Here is a 26,214-nt window from a genome sequence, read left to right on the forward strand (position 1 = left end):
AGGCGCGATTGAAGATTGAACGTTTACAATTGTGGTTTTGATGCTTTCTATTTTCTCAGTGAAGAAATTCATGAAATCATTACTGCTAAACTGTAACGGGATATTTTGTTCAGGTGATGTCTGTTTATTTGTTAGTCTAGCCACGGTGCTAAATAAAAACCTTGGATTATTTTGGTTGTTTTCTATTAGTTTGCGGAGATGCTCAGCCCTGGCTACTTTTAGGGCCTTTTTATAACGTGACATACTGTCTTTCCACACAGTTCTAAAGACCTCTAAATTAGTTTGTTTCCATTTACGCTCTAATTTACGGGTTTCTCTCTTTAGAACATGCGTAGTATTGTTGTACCATGGTGCTTTAGTTTTCTCTCTGACCTTTTTTAATCTAATGGGTGCAACAATATCCAATGTTCTAGAGAGAATGGTGCTCATAGTGCTAGTTACTTCCTCTAATTCGTCTGTTAGTTTGGGTTCAGGCAGTAACTGAGACAAATCAGATAAGCAATTTGAGAAATTATCTATGGTGGATGGAAGGATTGTTCTGCCTGGTCCGTAACGCGGCGCAGCGTGACATACTGTAGTCCGTAATATACAAGTTACCAGGAAGTGGTCACTGACACCATCACTTTGTGGAATGATATCTATATCGGTTGGATCGGTTCCATATGATATAATTAAATCGAGTGTATGATTAAGACGATGAGTTGGTCCGGTGACGTTTTGCTTGACCCCAAAGGAGTTTAATAAATCTGTAAACGCAGCCCCTAACGCATCATTTGAATTATCTATGTGTATGTTGAAATCTCCAACAATTATTGCTTTATCGACATTGACCAATAGATCTGAGAGAAAATCTGCAAACTCTTTTAGGAAATCAGCGTAAGGCCCTGGCGGTCTATATACAGTAGCCAAGGCTAGAGATAATCGGGATTTCTTTCTTACATCTGGGAGCGTAACATTTAGCACAAGTACTTCAAACGAATTAAACCTGTGACCTGTTTTCTGAGTAACATTAAGAATATCTCTATAGATTGTTGCAACACCGCCGCCACGACCAATCAGACGGGGCTCATGCTTATAACCGTATCCTGGTGGAGTGGACTCATTAAGACCGAAATAATCATTCGATTTAAGCCAGGTTTCAGTAAGGCAAAGTACATCGAAGTTATTATCAGTGACCATTTCATTTACAATAACCGCCTTAGGTGTAAGCGATCTAATGTTTAGAAGACCTAGCTTTAGAAATTGTTTTTGTTCACTAATATTGAGATTTTCTGTTTTAGTCACAATTAGATTTTTCCTAGATCCTGAAGTAGATTTATTATTTTATCTCACTAAGTGGGGAATAGACACAGTTTCTATTAAATGTTCTACACCAGTATTTATATAAATTAATTTGGTGCAGCAGAGACTGTGATTTGGATTTTTGGTAACTAGTCAAACGGTCTTTAGCATCTTGGAGATGTTATCCGACAGAAGATCCGCTCCATTTCTACTTGGGTGTAGGCCATCAGCGCGGAAGAGCCTAGGACGCTCCCAAAACAGATTCCAATTATTTATAAAGGGCAGTTTCTGCTCATTGCACCCCCAGGTGAAAAAAAAGTGCACTGAAATACATTTTATTTAAGTGCACTTAGTACACTTCCATAATACACTTCCATAATGTACTTAAAGTGCTCTATTTTCGACCCACTTATTTTGCACTTAATATACTAAAAGCTTATCTTAAGTACTGCTTAATATAAACTTAAGATCATCTTAGTGTACTAAATTGTGCTGTTTTGGGACACATTGAAGTTGAACTAAAGTGTATTTTTAATATACTATTTCATATTTTTTAAAAATGTATTTCGTTAACACTTTAAGTACAATTGAAACCATCTTTAAATACAATAATAAACTATTTAAATAATAATAATAATATATAATTATATAAAAATTATACTTATAATGTATTCCTACATTTAAAAAAAATGGACTAAAGTACATTTTAAGTGCACTTAGTACACTTCTATAATACACTTCCGTAATGTACTTAAAGTGCTCTATTTTCGACCCACTTATTTTGCACTTAATATACTAAAAGCTTATCTTAAGTACTGCTTAATATAAACTTAAGATCATCTTAGTGTACTAAATTGTGCTTTTTTGGGACACATTGAAGATGACCTAAAGTGTATTTTTAATATCCTATTTCATATTTTGAAATTTTTTATTTCGTTACCACTTTAAGTATAATTGAAACCATCTTTAAATACAATAATACACTATTTAAATTATAATAATAATAATATGTAATTATATAAAAATTATACTTATAATGTATTCCTAGATTTTTAAAAAATGGATTAAAATACATTTTAAGTTCACTTAGTAAACTTCTATAATACACTTCCGTAATGTACTTAAAGTGCTCTATTTTCGACCCACTTATTTTGCACTTAATATACTAAAAGCTTATCTTAAGTACTGCTTAATATAAACTTAAGATCATCTTAGTGTACTAAATTGTGCTTTTTTGGGACACATTGAAGATGAACTTAAATATGCTTTTAACATACTATTTCAGCTTTAATTTTATCTTTAGATTAAATCTTTAATACATTTTTAAATACACTTATAAATTATTTAAAATATATGAATATATCAACTTTGCTATTTTTATACAGACTTGAGATGAACTTAAACATGATTTTAAAATATTATTCAGCTATAATCCCCCCCTACTTAGAGCAATAGAACCTATCTTTAAAACATTTTTAAATACACCTTTAAACTATTTAAAATATAAGAATATACAATCATATTATATTTTCATATAGAAAATAATTTATTGTAAAAATGTATTTTAACTATGTCAAAAGTACACTATTACTGTGTTATCAGTAGCATTTTCTGCCTCTTATTATACTGTTAATATGTAAATGTTAAAATTGTCCACCATTGATGAAGGTGTTGCTTTTAATAAAATAATCATTTTAAAGTTAGATGTAATACATTTGATAAAAATAACCGGTAAATGTAATTCATGTAAATGAAAACACCTATAGTTTAAAAGGACAGGAGGAATGGATATATGTAAAAACAAAAAGCATCTCTTTCTTAAAAAACACTTTCTTTTTTTTAAACATTATTCAAGTCCAAACAGACTGTTGGGAAACAAAATAACACAAGTGGCAAGTTTAAACTAAAAGCATTAAAGGGTTAGTTTACCCGAAAATCAAAATGATCTCAGTTTTTACTCACCCGCGTGTTGTTCTAACCCTGTATGACTTCCATTTATAATTGCGTAACAAAATATTATATTTATGATGTAATCTGAGCGCTGGATAAGTCTTCCATTGACTTCCAAGGGGCTTAAACTTGCTCGATCAGAAAACATATAGACATTGTTTAAAATAGCACAAGTGCACTAAAAAAACACTTAATTACAAGAAAGTAATTTGTATATAATATATATATATTTTTTTGTGCTAAAAACAACTGTAAAAATAATAAATACACTAATTAAAAGTATATTTTTACTTAAATAGTACTTAAGTGTAATTAATAAAATATACTAAAAATCTTATTTTTAAAATGTATTTTTAGTGCATAAAAATAAAATATACTTTTGAAAAAATAGACAGAAGAGTTTTTTTTAGTGTATTTCTTACAAGTACATTTTAACACATTTAAAATAGTTTATTGTTAGTTTACTTTGATAGCTATCTAAAAGTACACTAACAATGAACTATTTTCAATGTGTTAAAAATGTACTTGTAAAAAATACACTGAAAAAACTCTTCTGTCTATTTATTCAAAAGTATATTTTATTTTTATGCACTAAAAATACATTTAAAATATCAATGGTATTTAGTATACTTTATTAATTACACTTAAGTACTACTTAAGTAAAAATATACTTTTAATTAGTGTATTTATAATATATTATTTTTACAGTTGATTTTAGCACAAAAAATATGAACGTACTACAATTGTACTTTCTTTTACTTAAATATATTTTTAGTGCACTAAAGTAAACTTTTTTTTCACCTGGGCCATGACATTAACCATTCATTTAGCGCGAAGAATCTACTGAACTTTTCATGCCCTTGTCGATACGTGGGAAGCGGCCCAGACACTATGATCGTTATTTCAGGCGATGCGGTGTTGTGTTAGAGTCTGAGACTGGGGGCATGTTGTGCAAAATTGTAAATTGATAAAAAAAAAATTAAAATATTGTTAAACCCCACCTCAGTGTACCTGGAGATTTTGACCAATTTCTATTTTTTGTAATGACAACAAAGTCTTTTCACCAGGATGAAGACCTGCTTTTAGCTTCCCTTTTAAAGATAATCATGCAAATATTCAATATCCACTTAAAACTGTACTTGTTATGGGTGAACTTAGCTGCCATTCCAGAGCACCAATGGATGAGCTGCTTCTGAACGCGTAATAAACTACTTTCATGAGGAAACAGCGTATTAATTAATGAATCAACAATCTTTAACATGTTTGCCATTACAAATATTTTTGGGATGAGCGATATTTGGAGTTTACAATGTAAAAATTATGCTGTTTTATAAGAGAAGTCACATACAATTTTAGTGTACAGCCGTAATTGACTTAAACCTCCATTTAAAAAAAGCCATTTATGACAAAGACATAGATTCTGAAGTTCTGAAACTGTTGTCTGCTGTTATATTTCACTTTCAACAAACACACAGCCAGCATAATTAATTCCATAGAAATTGCAGTTATCACAAAGAAACCAAGAAATGAGGTGATGAACTGGAAGAGACTAGTACAGACATGCATTTGACACACATTTAATAAGATCACTTTTCAATGCCAGAATGCTCCTTATAAATGTTAATTGGGTTCACTACAGTGGTCCAGACTATTGTACTGCTGAATGACTTAAATGCTTTTTGAACAAACAGTAGTCTGTACCCATTGACTTCCATAGTATTTTTTTTTCCTACTATGGAAGTCAATGGGTACAGACTACTGTTTGGTTACTGACATTCTTCAAAATATCTTTCTTTGTGTTCAGCAGAAGAAATAAATTAATACAGGTTTGAAACAACTTGAGGGTGAGTAAATTATGACATAATTTTAATTTTAAAGTGAACTATCCCTTTAAGTAGGAAAACCAACATGAGATTGACCCCTCACACAGTCGCACACTAACAGAAAATTAATGTTCTTTCAGTCAGTTGTGTGTGCCTGTTGTTCAATCTGACACAGAGACACTGAAGAACCATTATAAACCCCAAATCCAGCATAGAGGGGTTCGGTGAATGTGGTGTTGAATGTGTATATGTGTGTGAGTGTGTGTGTGTCAGAGACGCTGTAGAAGGACAGAGTGCCGGCCGACACGTCCACATACACTCCTACTCTATTAGAGGATGAAGGTGCAGATATATCAGTGCTCTTATTGTTGTGACAGACAGTATATCTATTATTAATGCAGTACAGTGTCCAGGATTTATCATTGTATCCAAACAAACAGTTGCTACCACCTTTTCTGCGGATTCCTTTATGAGTCACTGCTATATCAACCCAGCCGCTCCATTCAGCCTCCCAGTAACAGCGTCCAGTCAGACTCTCTCCACACAGAACTTGTTCAAAGCCATCAAATCTCTCTGGATGATCAGGATATGGCTGTTTTTCTTTCATACATGTAACTTTTTTGTTCTTCTCAGACAGAATGAGATGAGTATCTATGGTGTTTGGATCCAGTGTGAGATCACAGGCATCTGAGAGAAAGAGAGACCATTTATAACAAAGCTGCAAGCAGCAATACTGGGATTTTAAGGGGCACAAATGTATGTAAAATCTTTGAAGGAACAACTTTCAGGACATTTAGACAAATATTCAAAAGTAGATATTTTATTTTATTTTTCGTTTGTTAAAAAGTAGATATTTTAGCATGGTTTTTTTTACATTTGGTATGGACTTATAATTGATTGCTCAAGTATACTCAGGCCAACGCTGTGATGACAGACTACGTTTTTTTTATTACATCAGAGTAGGGCTGTAAACGATTAATCGCGATTAATCAAATCCAAAATAAAAGTTTGTGTTTACATAATATATGCGTGTGTATTGTGTATAATTATTTTGTATATATAAATACACACACATGCATGTATATATTTAAGAAAAAATTGTTATTTATATATAAAATAAATCATATAAAAATATATATGCAGTATATAAATGCAAATATTTCTCAAATATATACATGCATGTGTGTGTATTTATATATACAAAATAATTATACACAATACACACGCATATATTATGTAAACACAAACTTTTATTTTGGATTCGATTAATCGCGATTAATCGTTTACAGCCATACATCAGAGTATTGAGTATTGAAAATGTAGCATCACAATCTACTCATAATATTGTGTGCATTTGTGTGAGTTTGCAGATTAGTTTTTTGAGAACGGCGTGGTTAGTCAAAAAGCTTTGAACAAATTTGTCATGAGCTTCCCAGGTTATACATGACCAAATTTTAATAATCAAACTGTCTAGGGGGAAAAAGGGGGAAAAGGAGCATAATCTAAGAAATCAGAGGTAACAATTTGTTTCAGTGATGAATCTTTGACAAAATGGATATGTGAGTGTGTGTGTAGACCTACATTTGTGTAGACCTGCTTTAACTCTAGACTTTCCCCCATGATCCATGCTACAAACACATGAACACACACAATAAATGTATACATCATGCACCATACACATCTCCATATCTTTCAAATAAACACAGAACTGTATAACAGATTTAGGACCCACATACTTGAGTATCTGCAGTGAGCAGCTTAGATCCTTCAGTTTGTCGTTGAGAAGCTGGACTCCTGAATCTCCTGTGTGATTATAGCTCAGATCCAGCTCTCTCAGGTGTGAGGGGTTTGAACTCAGAGCTGAAGACACATAACCACAGCCTTCCTCTGTCACCATACAGCCCGACAACCTACAGATGGATAAAAAAATAAGGACAGCTAAAAATACATTTTCATTATGTTAGACTCTTAAATATCTCTTAAAGTCTTACCTCAGTATCTCTAGCTGACAGTTTGGACTCTTCAGTCCATCCGAGAGCAGCTTCACTCCTGAATCATGCAGGTCATTGTTACTCAGATCCACTTCTCTCAGGACAGAGTTTGAGGATTGAAGAGCTGATGATATAATTTCACAATGCTGAGCAGTGAGATGACATACAGCAAGACTGAAAGAGAGAAAGAACAAATATTTAGAATCTGTTAATTGAAAAGATATACCAAACCAACAATAGTCGGTTACTTCATTCTCATACAGTTTTCCTAAAGTTACGGTTAAGGGCATTCTAAGTGCTAGATCACTGACAGGGGGAGCTGCAATTATAATTGTAAATTATATATATATATACTATTAATAAATTAGCAAAACTTACTTGGCGACTCAATATTTAATATTCAATTATTTTAATTATCACAATTAAAGTTAAAATTGTATTAAAGGTGCTATGTGGAGTTTTTCTACTAAAATGAATCCATTTTTATTGCCTGTGTGTGATGGGGTTGTAATCTCACAATAAAATGATCCACTTGGTGGGTTTTGCTATTACCTCTGAAAGCAAGTATTCCTATTTATATGTGAAGTCTCCGGGTCGGATTTTCCGTGAAATCCAGTGACGTGACTGAGACCTGCATGCGCTCGCGAGCGTCTCGCATCGTCTACTGACTTTGCACTCAACCATAGACAGTATATCACTCAACAGCGACGACACTGCAACTTTATGACATGGAGTCTGCTAATACTAAGAAACGACCAGCACAACACAGACTCCAACACAAACTCCACATAATAATAAAAAACAAAAAAAAGCATGCGCACTCTCTTGTAAATGTATTGTTTGCAATCTCAAACATCACCGCTAGATGCCGCTGAAAACTCCACATAGCCCCTTTAAATTGAACAAGCACAACATTCAACATTCAATCAAATATTCTTAAATATTTATTATTATTAATAATGTTATTTCAATATAATATCTCATTATTTCGACATAATATGTGTGCGTATTATACAAGATGTGCATTTGTAAATCCAGTGACGCGTGTTATTAATAATTGATTTTTATTAATAAATTAGTGTTTTCTGTGTCAGTGTCGTTGCAAAGATGATAGAGAGAAACGCACATCATGGATTACATAATCAGAGAGTAGCCTATTTCTTTTCGTTTTGAATTATTTAGTTTAAAGACATTTCAAGCTTTCTCTAGATATATTTCTCATGTCTGTGAGGCATACGCTGAGTTTCGGTTAATTTATGATGAGATGAGCTCCAGTTCACCTGCAATGCAAGTGACCGTGCCGGCGCCTCCATGTCATGATTATATTGTCTGCTATATTTACTTCTTATTTATTAAATCCAGGCAATTAGTTGATGAAAAATTTATGAAAATAAAGATTCAATTTATACAAAACGGAACTCACTTTAAAGAAAGGCTTTCTACAAAACAAAACGGTAACACTTTATAATAACTGCACGCTATTAATCATTAGTCAAGCATTAGTAAACAGTTAATTTATCATTAATAAAGCATTAATAGACATTAATAAGCAGTTTATAAATACAGCTACAAATGCTTTATTCTTCATTTAAAAGCATATCTATAATGTGTTCAATAATTGTATTTTCATACTTTATTAACCCTCTGGGGCCTGAGAGGTTTTCTGGGTCCTGGAGGTGACTGACATGCTCTAACATTTGTGCTTATTTCTGTTGCTTGTGACATTTTCATGGCTAAAGTCTTATTACACTATATTCAGCACAAACTCTGCTACAATAATGTCAGTAGCATGTATGTCATTTTTTTTAGTTTTGAGATAATGACATTTATGCGTGGTTTGTGAAAATAAAAATAAAAAAGTCACTGAAATAATGTCAAGAAACCCAAACTGATTATTTCTTCACAAGACTTTTGAAAATTGTATCATGTAGCCTAGAATATTTGCTCCAAAACTATTTGAAAATTATGAATACTCATTCAGATAAGACAATATATTGATTTAAAATGTGTAAGACATGTCTTGTGTAAGAAAGCTTTATGCGAGTAGGCGTAAACCACCATGAATATTGAGTGTTTCACAGCTGAGAGAGACAAAGACCCTCCCATAATGGCCCTATCAGGAGCTCTCAGGCACTATCATTATGAGGAACCTTGCACAAAGAATGAGGAGATTTAAAAAAGAATGGCTTTTTGATTGTTTGGATTTATTTACAACGCAACAATCCAAAGATACACAACAAATGGCAAAAAAAGCACATTATTTAACACACTGAACTAAAGACAGAGACTTAACCCTTGTGCACTGTTTGATTTCTGTGTACACCCTTTATGGTGCGGTTTAAATTGACCCTAATTGGATTCAATACAATTCCTAAAAAAAAAAAGATTCAGGTACAAATTGTAAACTTTTAATATAAACATTACAACAACAAAAAAATATGAACATATGATTTATGAAAATGTTTTTTAACCATTTTTTAAAACAGTTTTGTTTTGACAATTTTATTATTATTGATTAACAGTATACTTTTTTGTTTTTTTTGTTTACGTTTTCATTTATTTGATTTTTTTTTTACATTTTATGCTTAGAAAATCATAACTGAACAATTCAATTTAGCTGTATAATGAAAATAATGTTTACTTTTCCTAAGTTGGCTCAACTTTTGTTTTGTAGACTCATTTCTGTCACGGGTATGGTGCGGGTGAAGACAGGCAGAGGCACAAAGTTCCAATTCAAGCATTTACTATAATAACTCACACAAAAGACTGTGACATAACGCCCCCCTTCAACAAGGCGCGACCTCGCGCCGTAGAACAACAAAGGGGTGGGGGGGTGGGCGCCCTGGAGGCTGATGAAGGGGTGGCCGATCTGGAGCAGGAAGCCTCCAGGGCGGAGCAGGCCTTGCTGGCGGCCAGGGCGGAGCAGGACGTGCAGGCGGCCAGGGCGGAGCAGGACGTGCAGGCGGCCAGGGCGGAGCAGGACGTGCAGGCGGCCGGGGCAGAGCAGGACGTGCAGGCGGCCGGGGCGGAGCAGGACGTGCAGGCGGCCAGGGCGGAGCAGGACGTGCAGGCGGCCAGGGCGGAGCAGGACGTGCAGGCGGCCGGGGCGGAGCAGGACGTGCAGGCGGCCGGGGCGGAGCAGGACGTGCAGGCGGCCGGGGCGGAGCAGGACGTGCAGGCGGCCAGGGCGGAGCAGGACGTGCAGGCGGCCAGGGCGGAGCAGGACGTGCAGGCGGCCAGGGCGGAGCAGGACGTGCAGGCGGCCAGGGCGGAGCAGGACGTGCAGGCGGCCAGGGCGGAGCAGGACGTGCAGGCGGCCAGGGCGGAGCAGGACGTGCAGGCGGCCAGGGCGGTGTGGACCCTTCGGGCGGCCATGGCGGTGTGGACCCTTCGGGCGGCCATGGCGGTGTGGACCCTTCGGGCGGCCATGGCGGTGAGGACCCTTCGGGCGGCCATGGCGGTGAGGACCCTTCGGGCGGCCATGGCGGTGTGGACCCTTCGGGCGGCCATGGCGGTGTGGACCCTTCGGGCAGCCATGGCGGTGAGGACCCTTCGGGCGGCCATGGCGGTGAGGACCCTTCGGGCGGCCATGGTGGTGTGGACCCTTCGGGCGGCCATGGCGGTGAGGACCCTTCGGGCGGTTGTGTCGCGTGTGGCCAGTGTCGCGTAATGGCCAGTGTCGCGGTCACTGAGGGCTCAGGCGGCGCAGACATGGCGTGAACAGACTCTGGGCTGGACGGGACCAGCGGTGCAGGAAACTTACTTACAAAATAGGAATGATACATGCGTCGGTGTTCAAAGTCAATTGCGCTGGGTGCAAGATAGGGCCCAATATATCAAGTCCCCGTCAATGCATGACGATAACAAATGAAACCAAAACATCAACCTGAATCACATGATCCATGATCCAAACCATGATCACAACCATCATTATCATCATCAATTTCTATAAGTGGTCATACAAATCCATTGTTTTCTCTTTAAATCTTTTTTTAAACTGAAATATATTTTTACATTGCTTTAGTTCATTTTGCAGAGAATTCCAAACTTTCACTCCCACCACTGAAGTACACATTTGTTTTGCTGTTGTCCTTGCAGTTTGATACCTAAAATGTCCCTTTCTTCTTCCTTTATTTTCTATAAGGATAAACAAGTGTTGAAGGTTTATGGGCAATACTCTATCTTTTGCTTTAAACATAACAATAAGTGTCCGTAATTTGACCAATTCTTTAAATTGTAACAATTTAGAGCCAAAAAATAAGGCATTTGTGTGCTCTCTATAATCTGTTTTAAATATAATTCGTATGACTCTCGTTTGTGCAGGCGGAGGCCTATAGCCCCCCCAAAAAAAATACTTGGGGAGAGTGACAGGATTTGGAACCGGCTCAGGGACAGACACCGGCTCAGGGACAGACACAGGCTCCAGTGTGTGCGTAGCCCACACACACCACATGGCTGTGGCCATAATGGCCAGTGTCGCGGTCACTGAGGGCTCAGGCGGCGCAGACATGGCGTGAACAGACTCTGGGCTGGACGGGACCAGCGGTGCAGGAAACTTACTTCATCATCCTCATATATATAATTTATAAAACCATGATGAAAAGGAGGCAGGGTGAAGAATATCTTATATTTCCTGCCCCCTCAAAAAAAAAAAAAAAAAAAAATCAACATATCTAAAAACTCAATGGGCCCTATTTTAACGATCTGAAACGCAAGTGTCAAAGTGCAAAGCGCAAGTAACTTTGTGGGCGGATCCCGGCGCTGTTGCTATTTTCCCGGCGGGATAAATGACTCTTGCGCCCGACGCAAATCTAAAAGGGGTTGGTCTGAAGTAGCTTCATTATTCATAGGTGTGGTTTGGGCGTAACGTGAAATAAACCAATCAGAGCGTCCTCTCACATTCCCTTTAAGAGCAGACGCGCTTGTTACATGGTGTGTTGCTAACGGCGGATTTGCCAGCGCACGCCAGAAGCAGTTCACAGCCGAGGAGAGCGACATTCTCGTCAGGGCCGTAAAACACAGAGAAGTGACATTGGGGGTGATGGGAGAAACCCACCCAAATTAGCTTTGGTTAAACAGGCGTATAATTTGGGTAGTAAATGTGTAGCCTAATCTAGATTTTTTTATTTTATTTATCTAGATAGATCTTTTTCACATCTTCACGGACACAACAATGATTTCCCTCGTGTGTTAATATTTTTCCTTGTAATAATGTATGATTTGCAAAAATGAAAACTGCTGCATCTGTTTATATTACAGAATCAACGTGGATGCGCGTTAACACGCTACATTATGGCCAAGCACGCGCCCTTAAAATACCATATCACTAACGCGCAACGCGCCACTGTCTTTAGACTGTTTTTTTCCTGGTCAATGGCGCAATTGCTTTCTAAAACTGGAAAATAGCACCATGGAAGTTTTGCGCCGGAACACGCCTCCTCTTTTCGCTGAACCGCCCCCGCGAGCGCAAGTTCATTCCCTAATTTACCGACGTGCGTCTGTGGAGGGAAAAGTCCGCTGTGCGCGGGTGCAAAATAGGAATGATACATGCGTCGGTGTTCAAAGTCAATTGCGCTGGGTGCAAGATAGGGCCCAATATATCAAGTCCCCGTCAATGCATGACGATAACAAATGAAACCAAAACATCAACCTGAATCACATGATCCATGATCCAAACCATGATCACAACCATCATTATCATCATCAATTTCTATAAGTGGTCATACAAATCCATTGTTTTCTCTTTAAATCTTTTTTTAAACTGAAATATATTTTTACATTGCTTTAGTTCATTTTGCAGAGAATTCCAAACTTTCACTCTCACCACTGAAGTACACATTTGTTTTGCTGTTGTCCTTGCAGTTTGATACCTAAAATGTCCCTTTCTTCTTCCTTTATTTTCTATAAGGATAAACAAGTGTTGAAGGTTTATGGGCAATACTCTATCTTTTGCTTTAAACATAACAATAAGTGTCCGTAATTTGACCAATTCTTTAAATTGTAACAATTTAGAGCCAAAAAATAAGGCATTTGTGTGCTCTCTATAATCTGTTTTAAATATAATTCGTATGACTCTCGTTTGTAATAGAAAGAGTGACCTTGTGTTGCTTTGGTATGTGTTTCCCCACACCTCCACACAGTAGCTGATGTAGGGCAACACCAGTGCACAATACAAAATTCTCAATGCCTTATAGGGATGCATAACGATTAGTTGCAATTAATCGTTTGCAGAATAAAAGTTTTTGTTTACATCATATATGTGTGTGTACTGTGTAAAATAATTATGTATTTATAAATACACACACATGCATGTATATATAAAAAAATATTTACATGTTTATATACATTTTTATATTTAAATACAATTTATATTATATATAATTATAAATACTTAAAATATAAATAGATTTCTTTCTTAAAATTATACATGCATGTTTGTATATTTATATATACATAATTATTATACACAGTACACACACATATATGATGTAAACAAAAACTTTTATTCTGCAAACGATTAATTGCGATTAATCGTTATGCATCCCTAATGCCTTATAATCTAACACACGTTTTACCTTATTTAGTACAAAAATACTCTTAGATATCTTTTTTTTGTATGTGTGAGATATGTGGTTTCCAAGTCAACCCTTCATCTAGTAGCACACCCAAAAACCTAAGTTCCCTTACTTTCATTATTTTTGTTCCTGCTATTGATAGTACAATACTTTCATCTTTTTTTCTATTACCAAAAATCATAAACTTTGTTTTCTTTAGATTTAATGACAACCTATTAATGTCAAACCATTCCTTCACTTTAACCATTTCTTGTTCCATACTAATTACCAATTCATTTAAGTCATTTCATGAGAGGTAAATGTTTGGCTCATCTGCGAATAGAACAAAATTCAATAACTTAGATACATCACAAATGTCATTATAAATAAAAAATAAAATAATACTATTATTTTATAATATAGTATTTTATATATAGTGTTATATAATATATAATGCTATATAATATAGTAAAATAATACTATATTATTGTGACCATGTTCGGCTGGATTGCCCTCGAGTGCCATGAGAGGGCGCTCCACCTCTGCACTACCTTCCCTTGGACTGTTCACACACACACCCTGGACTGTTCACGCACACACTCTGGACTGTTCACGCACACACCCTGGACTGTTCACGCACACACCCTGGACTGTTCACGCACACACCCTGGACTGTTCACGCACACACCCTGGACTGTTCACACACACACCCTGGACTGATTTATTACACCTGTTTCCACTGATCACTCTCACACCTGCATCTAGTTCCACTCACAGCTCCACACACATTTATACCCCACTCACACTATTACCCCTGGCGTAGTCTTGTTTTACTGTTGTGGACATCACCAAGCTTTTCCGAGTCTAGTCCTGTCTGTGTATCTGACCCATCGCCTGTTTCCTGGATTCCGTTTCGTCTGCCGCCTGCCTCTGTCTTCTCGCCTGGTTATCGGACTCTTGAGTATTGCCTTGTCTCCTATGCTGTGTTTGCTGTCTGTGACCCTTGCCTGTCTGACTACCCTGTATTAAACTCACGCTGCACTTGGATCCCTCTGTGTTGGGTGTTTCATGACAATTATATAAATAAAATAATACTAATTATTAATATTAGTGACCCGAGTTAATGACCTGAATTAACCACATTTACTTTCTAAGTGATCTTATGCATCACTGACAACTCCTAAATGATTGGTTGCTATACTTCATTTAGAAATTATACATTGATCATTAATAAAGTATGATTATTAAACGCATTATATATATGCTTATAGAGCAAGAATAAAGCATTTATAGCTGTATTTATAAACTGATTATTAATGTCTATCAATGCTTTATAAATTATGAAATTAACTATTTACTATTTACTAAAAGAAAACCATTATAAGGCTTAATGCAGATTAGAATATCCCCTTATGTCGAAATAAAATAACGAGTTATTAGGTAAAAATAACAGAGATTATGTCGAAATAAATACTTATTATGTCGAAATAACAAGATAATATGTTGAAATAACAGATATTATGTCGAAATAACTAATTATTATGTCGAAATAACTAATTATTATGTCGAAATAACTAATTATTATGTCGAAATAACTAATTATTATGTCGAAATAACGAGATACAATGTTGAAATATCAACTTAATATCTCGAAATAACAACATAAGTTTTCTTTTTCTTTTTCTTTTTTTCTTCACCATGCGGTTCATAGCTTCCATAGAATACAGCCTGAATATAATTGCTTCCAGAAATTATTTTGGGGGGTGCTATCGGGGTGCTTTGGTTTTTCTTGGGGGTGCTGAAGCACCTGCTGCCCCTCCCTAGCGCCGCCCATGGTTGCAAACTGAGCTCTCTACAAATCCTTGAAATTGTAGCACCATACACAAACCACAAAGATAATTCAGAAATATATGCATACTGCACTCACAGGGCTTTTCTGCAGTTGCTCACAGCTGGTATCAGTCTTCTTCTACCCTCATCTGATGTGTTGTATTTCTTGAGGTCCAGCTCATCCAGCACCTCCTCTGACATCTGAAGCATGTAGGCGATTGCTGAGCAGTGAGCAGGAGAGATTTTCTTCTCTGAGTGATTGTCTGATTTCAGAAACTCTTGAATCTCTCTGGAAAAAGTCTGATCTTTCACTTCTAACAGACAGAGGGACAGATTGATGGATCTTTCAGTGGAGAGTCCATGCCCATCATTGATCTTCTCTTTAATGTACTGTGTGGTTCTCCTGATGCTCTCTGAGCTGTTCTCTGTGTGTGTCAGTAGATCCTGCAAGAGTCTCTGATTGGACTCCAGTGAGACGCCCAGCAGGAACCGCAGGAACAGATCCAGGTGTCCATTCTCACTCTCAAGGGCTTTATTTACTGCATCTCTATGCAGATTATGCATCACATCACAAAAGTGAAATGTTTCAACATGTTTTATTACATAATGGTAAAATGCATAGAAAGCAGCGAGAAACTCTTGAATGCTAAGATGAATGAAGCTGTAGACTTTCATTTGATGAATCACAGATTCCTCCTTAAAGATCTCAGTGCAAATCCCGGAATACACTGAGGCATCAGTGACGTCTATGCCGCTCTCAATCAGGTCCTCCTCATAGAACATCACATTGCCCTTCATCAGCTGTTTAAAAGCCACTTCAGCAAGTTTCACAATCACTTCACTGTTGGACTGCAGGGGTTTCTCTGGATCTCTCTCTTCATACTTCTGATTCCTCGTGTTGATCTGAATCAGCAGGAAGTGGATGTACATCTCAGTCAGAGTTTGAGGAATTTCTGCACTCAGATCTTCTTCCAGGAGCTTCTGAAGCACAGTGGATGAGATCCAGCAGAAGACGGGTATGTGGCACATGATGTGGAGGCTTTTTGCTCTTCTGATGTGTGAGATGATTCTGCTGGCTTGATGCTCGTCACTGATTCTCTTCCTGAAATATTCCTCCTTCTGAGGATCATCGAATCCCTGAATCTCTGTCAGGCGGTTGATGTATTTGGAGGGGATCTGATTGGCTGCTGCTGGTCTGGAGGTGATCCAGATGAGAGCCGAGGGAAGCAGATCTCCTTTCATGAGGTTTGACATCAACACACCCACTGATGAAATCTCAGTCACATCAGAAACTTCCTGAGCGTCTGAAAACATCAGTGTGATTCTGCTTTCATCCAGACCATCAAAGATGAACACAACTTTACACTCCTCATAAATCTTTGAGCCCAGATCTTGAAGTTCAGGGTGAAAGTCCAGCAGAAGTCTGTGAAGACTGTACTGATGATCTCGGATCAAGTTCAGCTCTCGAAATGAAAGCACAAACATAAAATCTACATCCTGATTGGCTTTTCCCTCGGCCCAGTCCAGAATGAACTTCTGCACAGAGACGGTTTTTCCAATTCCAGCGATGCCTTTAGTAAGAACAGTCTTGATCTGCTCTTTCTCCTCATGTCCTGGTTCAGGTGAGGCTTTAAAGATGTCATTGCAGTAGATTGGAGTGTCTTGTGAGTGTTGTGTTCTGGGTGTTTTCTCCATCTGTAAAACCTCATGTTCTTCATTCACTCCTTCTCCCTCTCCCTCTATGATGTAGAGCTGTGTGTAGATCCTGTTCAGGAGGGTTTCATTCTCTTGTAGTTTGATTCCCTCAAATAATCTCTCATTCTTGTTCTTCATGCTGGTTTTGTGTTGATCTTTGACTCTTTGTAGTTCATCATCCAGTATTTGGTCTCCAGTCTCCACCAGCAGGGCTGCTTGTGTGTCAATCACCATGAGGTCAGAGGTCTCTGTTCCATCTCTGAAGTCAGCAGGATGATCCATGGACCCGAGACTCTTCACTGACACACTGCTGGGTTCTGGAGACTCAGATTCCTGTCTGCTGCTGACAAAAACAAAAAACAGCATTGTAACAAAGTTTGTTGTTGTTTTAGGAAGAAGAAGGCGGGAACTGGTGAACATTAAACAACTTTTGATAAATAAATAAACAAATACGAAACGAAAGTAAAGACGGCAGCCCCTCACGGACGACTGCTGCCACACATAATAAAACAAAACACAACATATGTCCAGGCCTGGTCCTCTCTCGTCCTTCACTGTCGTCACTCCTCCTTTTATGCCTCCGCTCCTCCGTGAGAGATACAAGACCAGTGCGTTGCGCTGTAGAGCCCTGCATTTCAGCCCGAGCCTGTTAATTACACTGACATATGACTGACATGACAGTCTCACTCACGCACACACAGAAGGTTTCCCATCAGCGCGACCCAAGAGATTCACCTCATGTGCAATGGAGAATATTAAGAGAAAAATCGCCGATGGCCAACTTAAAACGGTAAAAAACACCAGAGGAAAGGCAAACTTCTGGGCTGTTTTTCAGATCGTGACAACCTTAAATGATGAGCTAACTGGTTATGCACAATGCACAATTTGCAAGGCTGTGCTAAGCTACGATAGTAAGAAGACGGGATCATCTCATTTACAAAGACATTTTGAGCGTGGTGGATGTATCGTTAGCGGACCAACCAGCAGCAGCAAACAAATGAGTGTGATTGATTTCCTTGCCAAACCAACTCCTTCTACGGCGAAATCACTAATCACAGCTAAATGTGTTAATTTCTGTAGTATGGACATTCGGTCATTTGAAACGGTAGCAGGGAACGGTTTCATCCAGTTAGCGCAAGAGCTAATAAATGTAGGCGCAGCCCATGGATGTCTGTCAGCAAAAAGTTTACTCCCTGACCCCACCACAATCTCCCGAAAGTGCAAAGAACTGGCGACTGCTAAGAGAGGGGATGTGGTTGAAGAAATCAAGCGGGTCATGTCGTTGATAAATGTGGGCATGACAACTGACATGTGGACGGATGATCACCGTAAGATAAGCTACATGTCAATCACATGTCACTATGTCACACCACAATTTCACATGAAGAGCAGGGTACTCACCAGAACAAGCTTCCCAAACGAGGCCAAAACAGCAGACAATATTCGAAAAGAGTTGCAGCAGCAATTAGTCTCAGTCCTTGGATTTGATGCGTCGGTGATGAATTTTGTTGTCTGGGTAACCGATCAGGGCGCTAATTATGTTGCCGCTCTCCGCCCATACCGGCGCCTGGACTGTCAAGGCGACCTGTATAACATTATCCTCCGGCATGCCTTGAACCCAGATGAGCTTTCAGAAACAGTCCCAGAAGTAGCAGAGACCCTGCAGGCTGCCAAGGCTTTAGTCCGATATTTAAAGCAGTCAGGTCTGACAAGCCGGTTGTCAAAAACTGTCAAACAGATGGCAGAAACCAGATTTAGCTCTGTATTTCTCACCCTGGAGTCAATTGAGTCAGGCTACGCAGAGTTACAGGAGATACTTCAGAGCCGTGGTGAGAGCCAGCGACTACACAATGTGAAGTTTTATGTAACAAAGTTCGGGAGGAGCATGTTCAGGTAATCATCCAATCAGCACAAGAAGGAGCCAGTATAAATAAAGCCTTTCCTTACCTCCTGTCTCATGACTAATTTCTCAGCATCCCACCTCCACCCCTTTACCCCACATTCGGCTGGGTCCGTTCATAGATACCTATGATCTCTAAAGTTATGGGGGGAGTACTCTGGGGTCGGGCCGAATTCTGAGCTCGGAGCCCTCCACCCGGACAGCATATTACATCAGATTTCATTAACATGTAAACTCGTGAAGTGTCCCCTGATGTGCTGGCTTTCCTGGTGCAATTTCTGCGCCCGTTCTACGATGCACAAAGGGAGTTGGAGGGGGATAAATACCCAACACTGAACCTCATCGTGCCCTGGCTTCACAAGCTGAAACACCATTGCTAGCCAGATGTGTCGGACACTCCTTCTCAAGCAATTATCCGCCAACGACACCTTGAGTTGATAATAAAGAAAGTCCACATCCAGCCACTTCACAAACTGGCCATATTCTTATGGCCGAAGTTCAGTCAGTTAAGGATGTTTACCAACGCCGAGAGGGATGCCATCTTTCAGCTGGCCAAATGTCAGATAGCCCGCTTCAGAGAGGAGGGGACTGCGGATCAAGTAGCTGGTGAGCTTTTCTTTTAAGTGTGTATTACTATTATTATTATTAGGCCTATTATTATTATTATTTAATTTTATTTGCACCTGCAACGATATCAAGTCACTTATTATAGTAGCTATTATAGGCCTCTAAATTAATGTATTAATCATAGCCTACTTGGCCAACTAATAATTATAAAATAATGATGATTCAATTTCATGCAGCAGCGAGCACTTCTGTGTCTGCACCTGTTGCTGCGGGCCACGCAAAGAAGAGAGCGCTGGCCGAGTTTGAGGAAGAGTGGGAAAACATTGTGGAGCAGGACGAGGATGACGACGATGAAGTACAGCAATACATGCGCCTCAATCATAACATGGAAGGTGATGGACGAGATGTACTGCTCTGGTGGAAACAGCACGAGACCCTGCTACCGCAACTGTCCAGACTGGCTTGCTCTGTGTTTAGTGTCCCCGCCAGCAGCAGCAGCAGCGAACGTGTCTTCAGCGCAGCGGGAAGAGTGATAGAAGAGAGGAGGACAGGGTTAAAACCTTCCACTGTGGATGCTGTTCTTTTTCTCCACGATGCTCTGTAAGAGACTGTTCTAACTTTTCGTTTGATTGGACTTTATATTCGTTTAACTGTTGAAAACTAGTACTGATGTTTTTCGCTTGGTTTGACTTTATTTTCGTTTAAAGGAGAACTCCGGTCAATTTTAACATTGAGCTCAATTTTTAGTAAATTTGGAGTGCTGTCAGTACAGAGAACAACGACCAAAATTGGTGTTGCCTACACTGAGTTATCCTCTTTTTAAAATTTGCACCCTATTGACTTGAATGGGGCAAGTTTTAAACCTGCTTTTATTTCTCTTATCATCCTTGATGTGTCATTACAAGTGCCCAGCCGTGAGTGATTCCTTCAGAGTGAACACGAGTGAATCTGACTGCAGTAGATGTGAAAGATATTCATAAAAATGATGTTAATTCAACAAACGCACAGACCTGTATTTAGTTCCTGTTTTCGGTCGAAGTCCACAGTAGTCGACTGCCGAGTTCACGCGCATAGGTTTAGTTACCAATGATCACGCGCGTGAACTCGACAGTCGACTACTTTGGACAATGACCGAAAACAGGAACGAAATACAGGTCTGTGCGCTGGCTGAAATAACATAATTTTTATGAATATCTTTCACATCTAATGCAGTAAAAAAAAAGGGCTCGGGTCGGACTCGGGCTGATAATTCTGATGAGCTGTCGGACACGGGCCGGGCTAGGGCCAGAGCGTCTCGGGCCAGGGCCGGGCTGGGGCCTATATTTGAGGCCCGTGCAGGGCTCTATTGCACATGTGTCAATCATTATCAATCACGCCACCGGCCTCGCGCCGTTCTCTCACGGCCCTCGGCCTCGTCCTGCTCGCTTCAAGCATTTTACACACTATAGCTTGAATGCACTTCAGATTTACATTTATTCGTGTACAAAGAAGGTATACAAAAATTATTCAGTGACATAAGTGCTGTAATACGAGTTTAAAAGACAGTTCAGATGAGGACAGGTTAGTATGGAGATTAATGTAATAAATAGTACACAGATTACAGAGAAAAAGTACAGATTTTTTTTTCCTCTTTTTTATTTGTAATATTATTAAAGAGAGGCAGTGCTGCATTAACAGGATTCAGTCAAGTGCTCAGAGAAAAGACTTAATACACTTGTGTCTTACCTGGGGTCAGAGGTCCCGGATCCACCACTGAGTTTAGGAGGATCCTTTATGGATTGATTACTCTTCAGAGACACACAGCTTGATCCAGGATATGGAGAACTCATTTTAGAGGCAGTGCCCTCATCGCCTCTCTTGACATGGAGACTCATTTTAAAGTCACTGTCCTTCAACTCTTACTGTACTTACTCCTACAAATGAGTGTTGAGAAACTGATTACAAACCTTTAATTTGGAAACACAGAGGTTTTCTGTAGTACAGTAATGCTTTACCAAAGTTAACATGCTGCAACCAACAGTATATTTGGAATATATATCTCATTATCTTTCTCATAATTTGATAAAGTAAAATTATATTTAATTCTAGTTTAAACACAGATGGTTGTTTAACGGGTGTATTTAGAAACCATATCCTTCCTACAAACACTTAAAGGTGGGGTATGTGATTTGCAAAACGGCTGGCAGATTTTGAAAATACACAACTCAAATGGTCCTGCCTTCTTTCCTTTGACTCCACCCATTCAAAGAACATGGACATGGGATGGTACGACCGATTGATTGACGCACTTACTGTCCAATGATTCTAAGTGGTCTTGGAAATGATTGGCTGGAGTTTTTTGAGTCCTGTCCGTTCCACAGATGATTAAATTGCTTCATTTTTATTTCAGTGCTTCTAACTCAGTGGCTGTAAGTGGGTTAGGAATAGGATTTTAAGTGATTTTGAAAAAATGGCCAAAAAAGAGAATTACATACCCCACCTTTAATATAAAATTGTTCTGTTGGGGATCAGGGTTCTTTATTCCTGGTCATCCTAAACACAGTTGCTTTTACTTAAATAAACGAAAGAGACTATGTCATGATTCCTGTCTTGTGTTCCCCTTGTCTTGTGTGGACTACTATCCCAGCCTGCCTAAAGTCGGCTATTATCATCCCTGTACCCAAACATTCAAATATAACCAGCCTCAACGACTACCGCCCAGTGGCACTTACACCAATCATCACCAAATGCTTGGAACGGTTAGTCTTGGGTCACATCAAAGATTGCCTCCCTCCCTCGTTTGACCCTCATCAATTCGCCTACAAAGCAAATAGGGCAACTGAGGACGCCATTGCCATCACTCTACACACAGCGCTGAGCCACTTGGAGCATAGAGAGAGCTATGTCAGGATGCTCTTTATTGACTATAGCTCAGCCTTCAACACTATCATCCCGACATCCTGATCAGCAAACTGTCTGATCTAGGACTCCACCCACTCACCTGTTCATGGATAAAAGATTTTCTCACAAATAGACCACAGTCAGTAAAATTTGGACACAACCTCTCCTCCACTCGATTATTGAGCACGGGCTCCCCGCAAGGTTGTGTGTTGAGTCCGCTGCTCTACATCCTCTACACTGCCGATTGCAGGCCCATCCACAACAGTAATACCATACTGAAGTTTTGCGGATGACACAACGGTGGTGGGGTTGATCTCGGAGGGTGACGAGTCAGCCTACAGGGATGAGGTTCTGAAACTGTCCAAATGGTGCCTGGCAAACAACCTGACTATAAACACCCACAAAAACCAAAGAAATTATCCTGGACTTCAGGAAGCACCGGGTAGACTTGAGACCCCTTTACCTCAATGGTGACTGCGTGGAGAGGGTCCACGCTTTCACCCTTTTGGGCACCATAATCTCCGCCGACCTCTCCTGGAAAATAAACACCATTGCTGTCTTCAAAAAAGCACAGCAACGTCTGCACTTCCTGAGAGTCCTCAGGAGAAACAACGTTGGAAAGGAGCTGCTAGTGATCTTTTAGTGTACAAAATGTTTTCTTTTATCTTGTGTGCTTTTTTATTTATTTATTTATTTATTTTATTTATATTATCTTTTTTACTAAGTACATTCTTGTTTTTGTCTTACATTTATGTGTACTAAGTGAATTGCTGTTAAATTTCGTTGTTCATTTCTTGGGCAATGACAATAAAACTTTTCTATTCTATTCTATTCTTTTGTTATTTCCTGGTCTGTGCCATGTTTTGTAGTCCTTGTAGTTTTTCTTGTTTATTAGTCTCCTCAGGTGTTTCTGATTAGCCACGCCCCCTTGTTATCTTGTTTAGCTTTGTATTTAGTCAAATGTATTTAGTGAGTTCTTAATGTTGTATGTTGGCTGGTCCTGTGTCCTGTTCTTGTTACACTATGTTTAAAGTTGTTAAATTTTGAGTTTTATTAAATAAACTCAAAAGTTAACAACTTCAAACATGTGACAGGGCACGGGAACAGCCAATATATCAGATATTTCACAGAACTTCTGTTTTGTGTTTATGTATTCATTCAGTTTTAATAATCAATTATTATTTATTAGCATAGCATATTCATCTTGTTGTAATTTTTTTAGGTAAAACTCCAATTAGAGGCTGTAAGGTATACAATTAGATGGCATTAATTTATATGAATGAAAATATATATTAATATGTAGTTCAGATATGAATTAGTTTAAATTAGTTCATTGTGAATTGTTGATGAGGTTTGTTATACCCATATTCATGAATGTGGTGAGTATAACAGAAATACCTGCACTCTAAAAAATGCTGGGTTGTTTCAACACAATTTTGGGTAAAATATGGACAAACCCAGCCGTTGGGTTAAAAATGTAATGTAAAAATTTAACCCAACGGCTGGGTTTGTCCATATTTTACCCAAAATTGGGTTGAAACAACCCAGCATTTTTTAGAGTGTGACATATGACATATTGTAATTTTTTACAGTTTCTTCAGATTTGAATATTTGCTACAGCAGTGTGTGAATGTATTGACAGTTTAAAATACTGTAACAAATATTTTATCAAATAATAAGTAATTTAGCTTTAGTTGTTATTTTGTTCAAAGATGGTCAAAGATCGCTATTATATGGACAAATATTATATGGAGTTTAACCAAAAATCACATCATAATATAATTATCTGGATTTAAAATGTCATGTATTTATATATAACTACATGGTTAAATGAGGAATAAGTTTTGGACTTACCAAAATATGCGACCGTTTAAATATCCATTGCATTTGAATTGAATTTGAATTTATTGTTAAGAGGAATGAGATGTGACATCTCGTTTTCGAGGGGACCTATCCAGTTCTAACAGGTTTAAAGCCTTGGCATAGAGAATATTTCACCCTTTTTTACTTTCACTTCCAGCCATTTGAAAAAAAATCATACTCCATCTAGTGGTGCAGAGCATCATCATATTCTCAAAGCAATTATACTTTAAGATGGTTTAGGTGATTAAACACACACAGACATATGAATTGAAGTTGTATTGAATTACTATAAATAATACTTAATAATAGCTTTTTGCTGTCGGTCCAGTATGTTTCTTCTGACCTACCTACAGTCTAAAATCACAACACGACATCACCATGTGCAAAGATTTATTGAAGAAAAACAGTATTTCAGCATGAAGATTTACCAATATCTTACTTCAAATTCTTAATTGTTTGTAGATGGATATTTCACAATAGTAAATCTGCTGCTGACATTTATTTTTGAAAGGTGTGACATCATCTCGCAACACATTATGTTATTTCTTCCATCATCTAATGATGCACAGACATCAATACTTGACATACAAAACACAACAATGGTGACACTCAACAAATAATAATAATAAAGATGAATTCTGAAAATGATACAATAAACAAACAACACAAGCTGCTAAAAGTGAACCAAAAATAGCTTCAGCAGCACAGATAAAACCAACAAGAATCAAGAAGCATAATCTATTCATCCTGCAATGCATGCTGGGTACCTTCATAGTACATATGCAGTGTAGAAATACAGTATAATGTATTTTACAAGAAATTTCCACGAGTGCAGTTAGATACAAGATAAATCCTATTGTGGAATTACTGTGAAAGTAATGCAATTATTAACTGGAATATACTATAATTTCACACTAAAATGTTGTAACAGTGTGTGTGTGTGTGTGTGTGTGTGTGTGTGTGTGTGTGTGTGTGTGTGTCACAGAGAGAAGACTGTCCTGGACACACAGACTCACACTGACCCCTGACCAGAAGCAGACATTCCAACCACACATCCATTCATGGATAATGAGCAGGGACAATACCCTGACCGGTGACACTTTACAATAACAGAACATGAATAAGCATGTACTAATACCTGAATTAATAATTACTTTACTATGAAGTAATGATGAGTTAAGACATGTACTAATGAGGAACTAACCTTAACTAAAACATGAGTCATATGAGTCCTGCATGAATATACCATCTTAAAGGAGAACTCCGGTGCAAAATGAACCTTTGGTCTAATTACACATTGTTACCTAGTCAACCGTTATCTGAGATTTGTTTTCATGATTATCGAATGTAAATAGTTTTATCTCTAAAAACAGTTTAGCCTATAACGCTAGTATATGGGGCGTAGAGTAATGACAAATAAAAATCGCGTGTTAATACCACTAACAAGGCTCAAAATAGCCCCACACTAACACGGTAGCATAATGAAGGTCCCTACCTTCAAACCGAAGCATTGAGAACTTTGACAGTGTCCAGACAGTTTAATAAGAAGATATTTTATACATACAGTCAACTTCACGTATACAAGCAGAATCCATCTTGGAAAAACAGACTCTATCAATCGATCTACGAACCACCGATCCAAATGCGCTGAACTGTGTAGAATCTCATATGGTCGAGCGCATTTGGATCGGTGGTTCGTAGATCGATTGATAGAGTCTGTTTTTCCAAGATGGATTCTGCTTGTATACGTGAAGTTGACTGTATGTATAAAATATCTTCTTATTAAACTGTCTGGACACTGTCAAAGTTCTCAATGCTTCGGTTTGCATGTAGGGACCCTCATTATGCTACCGTGTTAGTGTGGGGCTATTTTGAGCCTT

At 38.3% G+C, this 26,214-nt stretch overlaps 1 protein-coding gene across 3 annotated transcripts; it reads right to left on the minus strand.

Annotated features, from left to right (window-relative positions):
• Positions 1-3,834: 3,834 nt before the first annotated feature.
• On the minus strand, positions 3,835-24,421 carry LOC307001468 (protein NLRC3-like; the record flags this gene model as incomplete). 3 transcript variants are annotated; one of them, XM_079617976.1, is made up of 7 exons in its annotated part: positions 24,326-24,421; positions 21,317-21,504; positions 15,527-17,464; positions 7,046-7,219; positions 6,791-6,964; positions 6,636-6,682; positions 3,835-5,741 (listed from the first exon to the last, which is right to left on the minus strand). In XM_079617976.1, the coding sequence occupies exons 2-7, from the start codon at positions 21,463-21,465 to the stop codon at positions 5,191-5,193; spliced, it is 3,033 nt and encodes a 1,010-aa protein (XP_079474102.1). In that variant the 5' UTR covers positions 21,466-21,504; positions 24,326-24,421. The 3 variants fall into 3 exon arrangements, with proteins under 3 accessions (XP_079474102.1, XP_079474101.1, XP_079474103.1); XM_079617975.1 differs by having other exon boundaries at positions 15,527-17,467; XM_079617977.1 differs by lacking the exons at positions 3,835-5,741; positions 6,636-6,682; positions 6,791-6,964; positions 7,046-7,219 and having other exon boundaries at positions 15,523-17,467.
• Between the last annotated feature and the right edge of the window lie 1,793 nt (positions 24,422-26,214).

The sequence above is a fragment of the Phoxinus phoxinus genome (genome assembly GCF_949152265.1).
Source record: "Phoxinus phoxinus genome assembly, chromosome: 7".
Classification (NCBI taxonomy): Eukaryota; Metazoa; Chordata; class Actinopteri; order Cypriniformes; family Leuciscidae; genus Phoxinus; species Phoxinus phoxinus.